This window comes from Miniopterus schreibersii (assembly GCF_964146895.1).
Source record: "Miniopterus schreibersii genome assembly, chromosome: 17".
Taxonomy (NCBI): domain Eukaryota; kingdom Metazoa; phylum Chordata; class Mammalia; order Chiroptera; family Miniopteridae; genus Miniopterus; species Miniopterus schreibersii.
The window spans coordinates 26,970,529-26,986,941 of NC_138117.1; the positions used below are offsets into that span (position 1 = coordinate 26,970,529).

The following is a 16,413-nucleotide window of genomic DNA, read 5'->3' on the forward strand; positions in this document are numbered from 1 at the left end:
AAAGCAAGTTCACCCCAAAGGGCAACTCTACCAGCTGAACTGGGAGCCATCCTAATTGTTATGAAGAACTTACCCAGGAATGCACCAGCCTGGGTGAGCAGCAGATGCCCTCCAAGTAGTATTAAGCTCCTCTCCTAACTTTTCTTCAAACTCTAACAGGACAGCTTGTCTTTGGGGCACACGCTTGGTCTTCCTCTCTGTTTCATTTCCCACTGTAATGCTCAAGGACTTCAAAAACTCAGTTCAGCATCCCTCTACCATTCTTTATGATCCCTTCATCTCTTCTGTCTCAGTGAGATGTACCTTCATTCCACTTTGGTTATTAAATGGTTCAGTAACACCACTGTCTAGAATTGCATTACTGCCAAGAAATGTCACCTTTTAGGTTTTTCATTTGCTCATTTCGTTCAGACGTTCCCATCAGAACATCCTATCTTTCCAAACCCTTATTTGTTCTTCTGAACCAGCTCAGTCTGGAACCCAGAGCTCCTGCCCTAGGATCCTGTGACGTTTCACTTTTCCAAGCACCCATTTTGCCAAGCTCTCATCCCAGGACTGGCAGTCTTTGGCCATTCACCCCTCCGCTGCTGTTCTGGATGGTTGAGCATGGGAGAAGAGGCCACAATTCGCACAATGACCAACTTGACTAAAATTCATGCTTCTATATCCTTTTGAGTTACCCTGTTGCTTGACAACCCCCTTCTCCATTTCTTGTGCCTGAGACAGCTTCCGCTGAATCTTTTCCACTTTCAAGTCCCTGAACCAAAGTTTATTTTATAAAGAAGGTTGAAGCTACATTAAACTTTCAATTATCCTCCTGCAACAATTTTCAGTTTCCCACTGATTAATCTCAGTGAAGGTCACTTTGCCTTTAGCACGGTTAACCTTGACACCTTTATTCTTGCGGCCATTTCCACATTTCTTTGCAACAATACTCATTACTACATCCTGCAGTCTCTCAACATCCTTGATCATCCCATCTCAAGAGCCTACTTCCCTTCTATCTACAAAAATGGACAGGTCTTCCCTAATTTTTAAAAATCTTCTCTCCACCATAATATTTCTCTCCCTTCTTTCATCACCAAGTTTCCTAAAAATATGTTTCAAATTCTTATCTACTCTCTGCAATCCTTTGCATCGTTCCTTGATAGCTACTAGTTTACTAAAAAGACTTCCCTAATTCAAACTTTTCTCAGTCCTCATTTTCCTTAATTCTTCTGTAATGAGCCTTTCTCTGACACTTTTATCATCATTGATCAATACAACTCAGCAATATTTCTCTTTTTCCTTGTATATGTATTTCTCTGGGTTTTCTTCCTTTCTCTGTGGTTCTATAATTCCACCTCCCTCTTACCTGTTTGAATTTTCTCTCATAATCATTTCTTTCCTGGCCACACATTTTAAAAAATGAGCTTCATTTAGCTGACCCCCAAATCTCTATCCACATGCACATCTTTTCCATGGGAACCAATCCCCAAATCCCAATGATGCAATCAAACTCAACCTGCCCCATTTTATCCCTCTGCAATGGCCACGTCACCTAGAGGGAACGTTTTCTTTTCACTGGGTTTACCTCGGCTCCCCTTTCTTCACACCCTATTACCAAGTCTATAGTTTCTACCATCCTAATCTTTCACAACAATCTTCTTTCTAACTTCACAGTCACTATCTTAATTACCTTATACCTCTTCTCTTTTAAAGCTGGGAAATTTGCCTTTCAGCCGCTAATCTCTCTACTGTAAGCAGAGATATTTATCTTTCCATAGCCAAGATCTGAGTGAGTCACTCCTGGCTCGGAGGTCTTCAGTAGGCTCTCAATTTGCTCCTGAATTGTTACCATTCCTTAATCATGATTTTAAGGCCCTCCAACACCAACCTTTTTTCTTTTCTTTTTTTGTTTGTTTCACTTTCCAATTCTTCCATCACACATTTTATCTTTGTATAACAACCAGTAACTTATAAGAATACAAGAGTATTATAAAATACACCATCACACCTAATTGTCCTGCCTTTCCTGTGTGACACTATCATCCCATTTTACACATAAAGAACCACATGTCCCTATACGTACAGTCGACATTAATACCAAATTGGCTGACCAAGATGTTTTAACGCTTCCTCAAATCCACAGTATTGCCAGTGCCTTTCTCTCTGGCACTAAATGTTCTACAAAAATTTCCATCTGAGTAAATCCTACAGTTCCTTCAAGGCCCAACCAAAGTCCACCTGCTTCGTGAAGTCCTGCCTGATCTACTACTCAGGGGTGAATTTTCTTCTCCCTGAGCTACTTAAATCTCAGTTTTTCATCTCCTTTAGAACATATATCCTGTTCTACCTCATTTAACAATTCATAGTCTTATGCATTTTAATATCCTATAAATTTCTTCACGGGTGGAACATCACCGTTTTAGATGCCAATAGAACGCAGCACAAGGTTTAACTCAGTGTTGGAACTCAATAACCATTGAGGGGACAGATGAAGGTAAAATATACAACTGACTGAAAAAACAGTTTGCAACTGACTTCACACCCTTGGGTACATTGCATAGCGCAATTAAAAACTGTAGATGCTCAATGTCACTAATCGTCAGAGAAACGCAAATTAAAAACACAATGAAACTGCATCTCACACCTGTCAGAATAGCTGTCATCAATAAATCGACAAACAACAAGTGTTGGCGAGGACCTGGAGAAGAGGGAACCCTCGTGCACTGCTGGTGGGAATGCAGACTGGTGCAGCCAGTGGAAACAGTATGGAGTTTCCTCAAAAAATTAAAAATGGGTCTGCCTTCTGACTCAGCGATTTTACTTCTGGGTGTATATTCAAAGAATCCCCAAACAGTAATTTGAAAGAATATATGCACCCCTACGTTCACTGCAGTCTTATTTACAATAGCCGAGATATGGAAGCAACCCCGGTGCCCTTCAAAAGACAGTGGGGAAAAAGCTGTGGTACATTTACACCATGGAATACTACTTGGCCATAAAAAAGAATAAAATCTTACCATTTCTGACAGCATAGATGAACTTAGAGAGTATTATGTTAAGTGAAGTAAGTCAGACAGAGAAAGACAAATATCATATGTTCTCACTTATCTGTGGAATCTAAAGAACAAAATAAGCAAACAAAGAATATAGAAACAGACTCATAGGTACAGAGAACAGACTGATGGTTGCCAGACGGGAGGGAAGTTGGGGAGCTGGGTGAAAAGGGTGAAGGGATTAAGACCTACAAACTGGCAGTTACAAAACAGTCATGGGGATATAAAGTACAGCACAGGGAATACAGTCAATAATATTGTAATAACTACATATGGTGCCAGGTGAGTACTTGAAATATTGGGGGTACCACTTTGTAAAGTATATGATTGTCTAACCACTATGCTGTATACCTGGAATTAATACAGGATAATATTGAATATAAATCATAACTGAAAAGGAAATTTAAAATAAAAAAGTGTATATATTCAAATATAAGATAATGTTTTATTCCTCCCAAATTATCACCCAGTCAACTTATGTGCAGGTTCTTGTAAAGTCTCTCGCATAAAAGACATAACACATTTATTATGTCATTTTGAACAAAATACTCTTTAGAGAAGACCCATTATCATACAGTAAAATCAATCATTGAGATTTCTATATGTTTAGAGAGAACTCTGCCTAAATCAGCAAAAGGAGAGGTAAATAAATTAGAGCTTTAATAATAATTCATAGGCATGACCACCCAAATGCAAATATTAAATATTGCTGTAAATAAGCCCCAAAAGAACCCATGAAAAAACCAGAATGCACATGATTATGCTGTACAGGTAATAAATATAAACCTCTAAGACAAAAGAAAAGCACAGCCATTGTAATGTTATGCTATAGTTTGGACGCGATTTCCGTATTATTCCAGATTTAATGAGTATTGTCTCAAACCATGAGGCAGAACTGGAAATGTATGTTTTAATAAATATGTTAAATGACTCAAAAAGGGGCAAAGGATACCAAAGGCATGTGAAGAGGGTGAATAAAATTATATGAAATAGGAAAGTGGAAAAGAGCAATATTCCTAAATTTATATATCTTGTTTTTAAAACATACAATTAAAATAATAAATATAAGTAGCCAATTAACTATAACTTCTTTATCTAAAAGTTTATATATCCATAAACCAAATGTTTTTCCTTTGGCCAGTACCCATTTGGAAAACGAGGCATCCATGTTACTGGCATGTTACTGTATCACTCCCAAATTTTAAAGTTCAAGTCTTCCTCTTTATCTTAAAAGAGGGTAGAAAAATATTGAGCTCTTCAAAATAGTACACCTGGTCCAACCTTATGAAAACCAAATCAACAAGTATAGACTAAACTTGAACTTAAGGGTATACATGGCCAACGAGAAATGCTAGTCAATTCTGAAACTGGTCGTTCACAGAAGTGTAGCATGTTGGAGTAGCACTGCGCAGCGACTGGCTGTAGAGGTCTAGACTAGCTATTTTTTTTTTTTTTTTTTTTTGGTAAAAGATATGATATGTGGTAAATGATGACCGCTCCTTTGAAATATCTCTTGCAAGTCCAAGTACCTTTTTTTACAATGCTCATTCTTGCCACAACTAGCTCAGGTTCCTAACACGTAAAATTTGGGTAGATTACATGAGACTCCATGGTGCTGCTCATCTCTTCCCAATCCAATCTACCCTTGAATTTGCTGCCAGATTAATACCTCAAACACTTTCACCATATCAATCCCTTGCTCAAAATATTCAGTGGCTTCTCCACTGGCTCCAGGATGAAGTCCAAATTCCTTAGCCGCCTATTCTGGGTCCTCCCCAGTTTGGCTCCAGCTGATCCTTCCAACCTTATCTACTATCAATTCCTTCTTCAGCTATAACTGGTCTCCTCACAGTCTCCAGAACTATCCTACCTTTGTTCCTACTGCTCCTTCATTTAGAATGCATTCCATCTCTTCTCAACCTATTCAAATACTACCCATTTCCCAACACTCAGCTCAGATTCCATCTCCTTCTTGAAGCCTGGCCAGGCCTCAGGGAGCTGAAGAGCTCTTTTTTTCTGAACTCTGAGAGCACTTTTGTTTGGATCAGTGGCTTCTAACCTTCTTGAGAATGAAGCCCTCTTCCAACACCAAAATATTTCAGAACCAAATGAAAGCCTATTTTTAATCTGTTGATTGAGAAAATGCGTAACAGCAAGAAAATCCATATTTTCAAAAACATAACAGAACATCTACATGAGAGAAAGAGTTAAATTGATATGTGGCCTATTAATTTCCTCATCCTACAAAGGTTTTGCACAAAAGAATCTGCTCACCTTCGGTACTAGATCTGTACCTCTTAGGGATCTCTAAGCTACAGATTGAAAATCCTCATCTTCATAATTTCATTGACATATTATGAACTTTTAGTTTTTGCCAATTTTTCAAAAAGTTTTTTCTCTCCAAACCAGACTGTGAGCTCCTTAAGGTAGGAATAGTGTCACATACTTCTCAGTATATCTGCTAGAACCTGGTAGATTCTTTGCATACAGTAAAAAATATTTTCTTCCTAGGAACACATTAAGCATTTTAGGTTCATTTTTTTCACCAAGTTTATTATAAAAATTTCCTAAATACAGAACCTTCCATTTACTTTTCCATATCTATTCCTCATAACACCATCTTATTTTTCATTCATTTAAAATAAGTTAGAGACATAATACACTAAATGCTTCAGCATTTATATCGTTAACTAGAGTTCATTTTTGTTTATGGTACTTTTTTCCTTTAAGTAAAATTTATGTATAATTAAATGCATAAATCTTAAATGTGTCACTGAATGACTTTTAACAGATGCCCACATTTAAATTCCAAAGTGGAATTTAAATATTTTTAGGTTATAATAATGGAAGCAGAACACAACAGTATGAAAAGATTGCTTGAATTTTAAGAATTAAGATAGCAATGTAACAATCTCAATTTTTGGCATAGGCAATATTTAAGTAGAATTTTAGCAAGGAAAAGTAAGAGTGTTTAAAGTAGTTTACATTTATTGAGCACCTAGTACATGCCAGTAATTGTGCTAAGCAATTCTAAGGGATAACTGGTTTTCTCATGACAATTTGATGAGATATTTATGATAATTGTCACATTTCGAAGATGAGGAAACTGCACCTTAAAGATGTTTAAAAACTAACCGAAGGTCACATGGCTAGTTTCAAATTTCTTTTATTACCATACCTTTTATGAAACCACTGGAAAGTCAAACATTTTCTGATTAGGGTTTTATCATCCATCATTCATGGGATGGAGATCTGCGCCATCAGTGAAAGGCGCAGCACTAGGAAAGGCCCAGAATACCAGGACATCAAATACAAGTGTATCAATGTATGTTGCAAATTAGCAGATGGTAAAATAAACTAGCTACCAAGATTGGAAGCAGATGAGCTGGCTTGGACTCAGAACCTCAATCATATCAATCTGGCAAAAATGGTTTACTTGCCTAAAATGTAATCAACCTACCAAATTTACATCTCAGGCCATCCCCTTTCCCATCTCTTCCCATTCTTTACCAACTCACAGGAGTACCCAGACATAAACCGTACCCCACTGTGTACTGATTAAGCAAGTACCCGCTGAGCACCCCAGGGCTCAGAGAACCTGCAAAGGCCATTAGGTGGTGGAAGGAATCTCAGAGGGAACGTCCTCTCCTCCTCCCAAGGAGACACTGCAACAGCCAGTCCTAGTGGATATGTTTTTAGAAAATATAACATTTATTACTACTTAAGAGCTGCTATGTTTTGAGCACGTAGTAGATGCTGATGGCTATGCTTAGCATTTTAGATAGATTCATGGTCGTAACACCCTGTGATAAAGGGGCGAGCCCCAGTTTTCAATGGAGAAGCAGAGGTTCGGGGATCAGAGACGGCGACGCTATCAATAGCCAATGGATATTAGAACTTCCTGGGAGTCACACACTGTTCCAAGTGCTTTTCCAACTCATGACCCATCCTCAGCACCTGGAGGTGGGGAACATTATCTTCTTTTTACAGACCAGGGAGCAGAGGCACGGAGCAGCCATGGAATTATTCAGGGTCACAACTGGTAAGTGGCAGAACTAACAGCCTGATTCAGGGCCTCTCCCAACGCCCTGCTCTGCGGCCTCACAAAGCCCACACGCCAGTTCCCTAGCCCAGATTAGTCTGAGTGCGAAATCCATCTTCTCACCATCACGCTTTCCTGTGTTTTAAATATTATTCATTCCCTACTTTTTAGAACGCAAGTATCTGATATAAAGTTATGCTGAAAGAAATGATGATATATTTCAGATAGAAATACATTCATTACTTCTCACCCGGAGTCTTCTCACCACCCACCACCCCTTAAAATACCACCCACGTATACTTCTGAAGCACAGACGCAGTCACATCACTCTCTTTACAAGCCTTCAGGTCGCCCAGCTCCTGTGGGGTTGAATCCCAACCCCTGAACTGCACACCAAAGGTCCTTATCACGTTTGGGTGACTCTTAGCTCCATCTCTGTGCACTTTGCACAGGACCCTCAGAACACACACACGCACACAGAGTCCCTGGGATTAGAGATGTCTTTGCTACAGCTGAATAATTCTTGTTCCCTCTTTCTTCCAGGCTTGGCACCGTGTTTTCCTGCCTCTCCTTCAAGACTCTAAGTGTCATCAGTGTGTAGAAACTGTCTCCATCCCCCATCACTGAGCCCTGCTTAGGCGCTGCTTCTCTCCTCTGCAGAACACAGCCCTTGTTACAGTCATTTGACCGCAGGTTTGCAAATCACGGGACACTATGAACTTCTCCTGGCAAGAAGGGCATTTGGTAAATTTCTAGACACAATCACTTAATAAATATTTCTTGAATGAATTAACAATGCAATGATGGATATACAGTGTGATATATATTCTTATATATTTTTTAACATATAAAAATAATATATAGCCCTGGCCAGTGCGGCTCTGTTGGTTGAGTGTCATCCTGTGCACTGAAAGGTGGTGGGTTCAATTCCCAGTCAGGGCACATGCCCAGGTTGTGGGCTCGATCCACAGTCAGGGTGTGTGCAGGAAGCAGCCAATCGATGTTTCTCTCTCACATCAATGTTTCTCTCTCTCTTTCCTTTCCTCTCATTCTAAAGTCAATTAAAAAGTATTTTAAAAAACAAAAAATAAACAATACAAACACCAATAAAATTAACAATAGGCAATTTATTATTATTTAGTGCCAATTATAATTCCTTACCATCAAGTAAGAATACTAAACCCAGTGTACTAAATGCCTGATCTTTATATCATTCCGTTGTTTCTTGGACTATGTGGAAGTTGCTTCATCATTGCTAAATGCTATTAACTTTGACATGTTGTTAGTGCAGGACAAATAGGGGCCAGTACCAAATCAAATTCAAATCAGCAGCCAGGCTCATGGCTGATCTCTCTGCGTGGACAGCCTATGGCTACTATATGAATTGGTCTGTGAAATGATCATTTTCAAATATTTGGAAATGGACTTTAGATGCTTATTAAACCTGGTAATGCTTTGTACATAAAATGAATGAGTCTCTGCTCTTACAATTATTCAACTGTATTATTTGCTTAGTAATAAGGAGCATTCATTCAACAACTATTTGTTGACTACTTAATCACTGCCAAGCCTTCTGCTAGATGCTGGGGACACAACAGTGAGCAGGTCTGTCCCTGCGTTTAAGGAACCTGGAGACTCTATACACACACATATAAGCACACAGGGAGATGTTTCCTTCATTGGGTCACAATCTTAGATAAGGTAATAATCACTTTATAAGGCAGGTAAAGTACTTCAGAAGAGCTAAGCTTTTTGGCTGTTGGGGAGTCCACCCTTTAGAGTGTAAAGAATGTGAACTATGAAATCAACTTTGCGTGTCTCTGAATCTCATCTCCGGCACAGATAAAACGCTGTATAAACACAGACTAGTCACTAAAATGCTTTCAAATGAGGTGCACAAAAGTTACCTTAACTTTTTTTGAGGGTAAAATAAAGTATGTGGAGCACATAAATGCTGTTCTCAATAAACAGAACTCAGTTCAGTTCATATTATTTCCTTTGCTAAAATTTATTCTTTCCATGCAAAATTCTTTTCAGTGACAGGGGCAAGAATAAAATAGGCAAGCATTTTAGATTACGATTCATTTTATGTAAGAAAAAAAATGTTTCCAATTTGTATTATGGAATTAATAAAACATACCTCTTTGGAATGTGTTTGGTAGAGCTTGTCTACCTTTTTGGGTTGTGATAGGATACTGGAAGAATGAAATCAAACTGAAAATTCTGCAAGACCAGCAAATTATCAGGAACATAACCATCATCAGCTTTTACTTATCTATAATTTGGGGTCCTAAAACTTTGTATCAGTCCTTGATTAGCTTCTCAGACAGATACACACAGACACACACACACACACCCCACTTTATATCCTGCTCACCCCAAGGCACCTCTGACCATCATAAGAAATTAGAATTACTTAAAGAATCCATGACTGAAGGGATGAGATTAGCCTAAATACCAGCACTCACTAAAGGCTCATGCATCTCCCTGGATGGAACCAGAAGTTTTCCAAGAGAGAGGGTGTTCTTAGGGAAATGAATTACTTCTTGTACAAAGTCCTGCCCCACCCCCTGGGGAGAGATGAGACCAAACTGTGATTCTCAGAACTATCAGGTATTGGGAGTAGGTGAAAATTGTCTCCATTGAGTCACGTTTATCAAGAAGCCCGGCTCTCTGCAAACTCGGGGCCTAGTTTCAGGCAATCAGCTTTGCCGTTCGTTCCTGTTCTCAGTAGGGAAGACGCAGTCAGCTCTACATAATGTGCTATAGTGTATGGGCCAACCTACCAGGCCCTACACACCCCACCCCTTTATTCCTCTGTCTCTCCCACACCCCGTCTTCCTCTCCCTTCCAGACCCAGACCAGGCATGTCCCCAGCGCTCGGCCTGACAACTGCTGTTCCTATGGAGCCCTCAGCAAATTCCACTTAAGCTTCTTCTTTGAGTTGTGCTTTGCTCATGTCATCTGGTTCTCAAAGTCCAGAGAAATGTGACCGAATTATCATCCACTTAAAAATGTTTTCTAAGGTAGGACATAATTATCTCAGCAGTAGTAAAACTGTAACTGCTCTGTAATTTCACAGTAATACTGCTCCAGTCCAAATGGGCACATTAGGATGACTTATAATGAAAAGCAGAGGTGACTTCCTATCTCCATTAAATCCCAGAGAGGCTTACCATAGATGAACGGTGATGGAATTATACATTCAGTCTAAAGCTTTGAAAATGAGGAAGAGACAATCCCCTAAAAGTTACCCTGTTGATGCTTTAGGCTATGCACGTGTGACTCCAGAGAGACATCTCACCCCACCCCCCAAAAACTTAAAGACCAGAGTGCAACGACCCTGGGGAGTTGTCCTTATACTGAAGTCCTTTTGTCATCAGAGCCTCTGCCATTGGTCCTTTTACAGCTCAGTATTTGATAGAGGAGGGTGTTCTCCGGTCCTGAAGACACCGATGCGGCAGTGAGGGCACTGATGTTTGGTGTGAAGGGATTAAAAAAGGCATCGGCAGCTGAGGGGAATCTCATGCTCCCTACAGAACAACACAGGGATTTAAAACCCAGGCTCTGGACTCAGAACCTGGTTCAAACACCAAGTCAGACACCAGTGGTGCCTCTTTACAACCATGTGTCTTTCAAATTGGCGTTTCACTTTCTAGGACTCAGTCTCTTGTTTGTAAAATAGCAATTTGTACTACAGTCAGGACTATTATTTACATATGGCCTAGAAGTTAATAGATGCAGAGCGCTTAGTATATTCCAGGTGTGCTACAAGTTTTACTTAGCCTCATAGCAAGCCTGGCGAAGCTCTGCTATGATCCCATTTTACAGATAAGGAAACTGAGCCACACAGAAGCTAACTCCCCTGAGCTCACACAGCTAGTAAATGGAGCTTGGATTCAAACCCTGTCTCTTAACTATGATGTTGGCAACCTAAAAGGAATTTTCTGAAGATTAATGGAATAAATCATGGGAATTGTCAGCATAGTGACTGACAAGTTATTCATAAAAGTAGCCATTATTATTATTAATTAGCAACAGGCACGTGGTAATTATTCTCATACACTACAGAGGCAAACATAAAATCCTTAACAAGTTATTTTGTTCACCCTTTCCTGGCTTTTGCTAAACAATAATTTATAAGAGGCAAATTCTATGGCTACAAACGCTAAAAATGTCATTTAGAAAATTCCTTTACTCACAATGTCCCTTAATCTCCAGAAACTAAATCATGTGCAGAATGTAAACAACAATAAAATTAGATTACCATTTTCTATTGACAACAGGATATTTGTTCAGAAACATATAAATACAGCCTTTAAAAGGCAGCCTCAAACCATAATTTTATACACACTCATACCAGTTTACATATTTCTAATACATAAGATTTCTTTAACATACTCTAGTTGGATATAACTGTATTTTACTAAATTAAAATTACAGTGAGAAAAACAAATTTCAGATAATTTGTTAATGTTCTAAGCTTTGCAGAAATGATAAAACAACTAGAAAATAACTTCTGGTAATACAAATTTGTATAATTGAATTAACCTGTGACCTAAAATATGCAATACACAATTAAATACATCTTAACATGCAGAAAATTTAGCCACCTAATTCAAGATCGTATCGCTTATCATCTTAGAAATCTGATATACCATTCAAAATTACTATCTGAATTACAGAATTCCTGAAGCCCTATTTGTAGGGAGGATTCCAACTGCAGCTTGTTTTATGTCACTTAAAGGCAGATTCATTTGCCTTAAGACAAACTTAAGATTCTTCTTACACGTGAATCTAAACTGTCAATAGAGAAAACTCAGAATTAGAGCTCTTAGTTCCGCTTGCTCACACCTCTTGTTTGCTCTTCTCTGCTCCTCGCCCCCAGACAACCAAAAATAAACACTGAAACCAGTAATATATGAACCGACCAATCCTGGGCCCCCAAGAACTTAAGACAACCAGGAAAAACAAAGATGGGAAGAAATCACTGCTTTGCAAACAAGGCCTTAATTAGGTCCGTAAATAAAAACCCTTTTACTCCTCCAGCCCTGAGTCCTTCTGAAGGAAGATTTTCCAACTGCTTCTCACACTCACACAACGCAAACATCAGCACACAGCCTCTACCAAACTGAGGCTAGAACATACACCCACACATTGGAAATCCTCTCACATCTGACGCCTCCACAGTTATCTAAAAAAGCATCACCACTAAAAGTCTTAAAAATTATACTTTAACAATCTCTCTAATAAGAAATTTCTATTCCATCCTACCCTGGAAGACTAACTGCCTAAAAGACTAGGAAAAACAGTTAAAAGAAAAGCCACAAGTGGTGTTTTCAAAACCATTCACTAGTCTCCTCTAGTCAAACTTTAATTGTTTAATAGCAACTAAAAGATTGATTAATTCACTTGGAAACATATCACTCCCAACAGTGCTTTTCTGAATGTAGATCAAGCATTCACTTAGGCTGTTTTATATTTTCACCTACTCATATTTTATAATTCAAAGATTTATCAACTGGGTGAAACCAACAGTTAACTGCAACAATAACAATTCCGAGAGGTTGGAATCCAACATAAAAGTATGAAACGGTTGAAACTTTTGAAATATGAAACAAACAACTCTTCTAACTAAGGAACATTTCATCTAGGAAATGAAAAAGCACAATATTTGAGGCCGTAGCTCAGTGTCTTTCTGTCTCTATCCCTTAGATGAACCATGAAAATAGGCGCTAGCCTGTGAGTACAGAACCTACAAACATTGAGTCTTATGATAATTTGGCAGCAGACTTAAGGAGAAACTTAATATTCTCTGCCGCTCCATTCCATTCCCTTCTTGTTTGTTTTTCAGATGAAGTTATGGTTTTTGATACAGGAGATTTTCATGTTTTCTTAGCCTCATCACAGGGACAAGTGGTGGCAGGAAGTAAAAAATGGCTCTGAGTGAGAGAAGACAATCAATATAAATGTGGGCAAAGCCAACAACTGTGCAAACTGCGTGGAAGTTTTGTTGACCTAATTAAGGAGACCAGCTTCAACTGGGCTGCAGTGAAGTCGCTTAAATATAAATCACGGCCCAGATAGCTAGAAAGAAATATTTGTTAGGGAGTCGGGGGGGTGACTGATATTTTAAACACTCTTTGAAATTTTAATGAATTTCTTGGTTTTCATTCTTCTAATTTGTTGGTAAACACTGGTGGTTTCAAAACAAATACAATTTTTCAAAGAAGGAATAGGAAGATCTACAATGGTTATATCCCAGGGAAGCTTGCCAACCATTATGACTTCACTAATTTTAAGCTTAACTCCTCTAGTGGTGACTGAGAGGAATGAAGCCAACGCATTAAGGAACATGTAAGTAGCATGATGAATTGATTCACAAACTTAATAATAACCCAGCTCTTTCTAATACTGTTTGCATCTAAACAGGCATGTAACAGGGATCGTGAAGAAAGTTTGAGTCCATATGTTCAAACTACATACTAAAATAAAACTGAATATCCCAGTAGATGGACCAAAATTCCATTTATTATTCTGACAATTTATATTGACATCTTCTAAGTTCACTTTTTAATTACTAGATCCCTTGCAAAGTCCACCACTGAAGGATACCTGAAAACAGAGTGAAATGAGTAATTGTGTATTTATCTGAAATTGGTCTAAAAATTTTATTTCCAAGATATAAGATAATTGAAATTTTTGAAGGATAAGCAACAATTTCTAAGTATTTCCCGTACTGAATGGCCCAGCAGATTACACAATTATCTAACGTATTTTATTATTTTGAACATATTTTAGTTGTGCAACAAATATTCCTGAATATGAACATGATATCGGCTATTAAATGTAAATACTCAGGAACATATTACCACTCCACATGCCCTTAAAAAACAAACCACACATCATTCACACAGAGCCATCCAAAGGGGAGGTCCCCAACACATAGTCGGTTTCAATATTGTGTGGTTCTTGTTCTGTCTGAGACGATTTGCCAGTAAATGATGACAAAATGAAACATCTTGCCCTTCATTTCTTCATGTATAAGAAAATTAACTATCATTATTTCATAAATAATCCTACCAATATATAGTGGTATATTCTATTAAGCAAAATAATTTAACATAATCTTCTTTATATTTAAGTTACTTTAAGTGATTATCTTACATGAACTTTTCAGTGATGAGAATGACTATTAAACATTTGGCCCCCTCTGGCTACCTGCTCAAGGTCAGTGTCTACGTGCTCAAGGACACTGGTGTGGGGCCCACCAGCCCAGGGACCTGTGTGTCACTGTGCACACCCCGGTCTACACTGTGCACTAGCCTCCTTCCACCTGCACCTGAATTCCAAAGGAGGGGAAAAGGGACTGTGTGCTTTTTTATTGGCTCTATAAAATCTACTTAAACCCTAGGGTTGTTTTTCTTTAAATAATTTAAAGTTGGTTTTTTTTCATCAGTTATCAAAATGGAGAGAAAAGAGATTCAGATGAAAAGGCACCTTATTCAGAGATTAATTTTTTGCTAGATCAGCAAAGTTTCTACTTTTGACAGTGGCCATCTTTCATAAACACTGGTAATGAAAGTATTTACCTCGATGGAAAATACAGACTACAAGGGTGGACACACGTAGGGTGGGCAAACATAGGTTTACAGTTGTGAGTACGTGAAACAGAGTTTATTCTTGTATTATTATTGATTAATTCTTTTCCATATGAACTGTAAACCTACGTTTGCCCACCCCTGTATTTACACATTAAAAACAATCACTGTTGGTATAAACATTAAGATGCCCCACACGAAAAACACCTGATTTTATATTTTTTTTATTATCGTAAATTTCATAACATTACTAGTTTCAAAAGCCTTCACTAATACATATTGGAATACTACATCAAACAAACAATTTTATGGCATTTAGTTTTGTTTATTTTTAAGAAATGTGATAAAAGATCACCATGGTGATTGGAAAATTATGTTTATGGATGAAATTCTGGCATGAATAATTTATTGAACTTCCAGTGAAACTTATGCTCTAAGTTCATCAAGGTCCAGAGGTTTAGAAGGAAATAAATAAGCAAAAATATCATCTGTGAAGAAGTAATTTTTCATTAGGCTAAGGTTGAAATAAATACATTGCAACATGTAACATATCCGTCTATATGCTAAAGTTTTAAAAATATACTTAGTGCCTAAATGTGAAAAACAGCTTACAATACATATACATAGTCATGTTTACATGTTTAGATTTAGGTATCTGTGGATTAAAGTAGGTAATTTTACTTATGTAACATACACATAAATATTCATGTATTAATTATACAAAAATAATTGTAATAGTACTATGTTTAAAATATACTATTTAACCTTTAAGAAAGCAAATAAATTTTGTATATCATCCAAATGAGGTTGTATATTTGTAAACAATAAATTTCCCCCCCTTATTTATAACTTAATGTCCAAAGCCCCAAGAACACTAGGCACACCAATTATTTTATTGATATTTAGAAACAATTCAGTCCAATGTTACATTTATGTAACAAATGGTTATGTTTAGTAACAAAAGGGAAAGCAAAATAAAGAAAATAATTCCAAAATTCCATCAGCAAAAACAATGCAAGCTGATACTGTGCTGTGGAGAATGGTCAGTAGAAGATAAAACAGAAAGGTTAAAAATGTTATGCACACACCAGATGTATAATATGCATGTAAATATGCATCTATGCAAAATAAAACCAGTCTACGCAGTGTTATAATAACGCAGTGACCTGCAGCTCCTAACTAAAGATGAGTCCTGATTCATGAGTCAAGTTACCTAAAGGGGAAACAGAACAGCAGTTTCACGGATTTGACAACTGAACTCATAACCACCTAGCAACAAAGCGTACAGCGGCGAGGAAGCAAGGTGCAAAGGAAACAGTGAGAGGCAGACACTCACCTTCGGTGCCATTGGGAGTCATGGAATTACTATTTATATGAGAGTTATCGAGTTTGGGGCCACTGGGGGATTCACTACTACCACTCAGACGGCTATGCGGGCTGGTTAGATCCTGCATTTCCATAGACCTAGAGACAAGAAGCCTTCCGTTTGACAGATGTACCAAATTCATAACGCTGCTATTTAATGCGCTAACGACTTGACGCCTTTGAAACACATTCGCACAAAAGTCCCATTGTATCTCTTTTCTCAGACTCAAAATAGTTCATCTTACATTTTACCTCCAGTCACCCTTTCATAACGTGTGGTAATGGAAGGTGTCAGCCACTTGCCTTCCCTACCTAGCCAAACATTCACATGGGGCTTTTAAAATCGCTTTTTTTTTTTTTCTTT

At 38.0% G+C, this 16,413-nt stretch overlaps 1 protein-coding gene across 13 annotated transcripts in view; it reads right to left on the reverse strand.

The window, feature by feature from the left end:
- The window catches only part of EYA1 (EYA transcriptional coactivator and phosphatase 1), a 281,949-nt gene that overhangs the window by 121,205 nt on the left and 144,331 nt on the right, over window positions 1–16,413 (reverse strand). For 7 of the 13 annotated variants that reach the window (XM_081117344.1, XM_081117349.1, XM_081117348.1 and 4 more), the window contains one exon: window positions 16,021–16,148. The exons of the other annotated variants lie outside the window; for them this stretch is intronic. In XM_081117344.1, coding sequence (XP_080973470.1) covers window positions 16,021–16,148 — 128 coding nt within the window. The remainder of the gene's footprint in view (window positions 1–16,020; window positions 16,149–16,413) is intronic. 13 annotated transcript variants of the gene reach the window in all.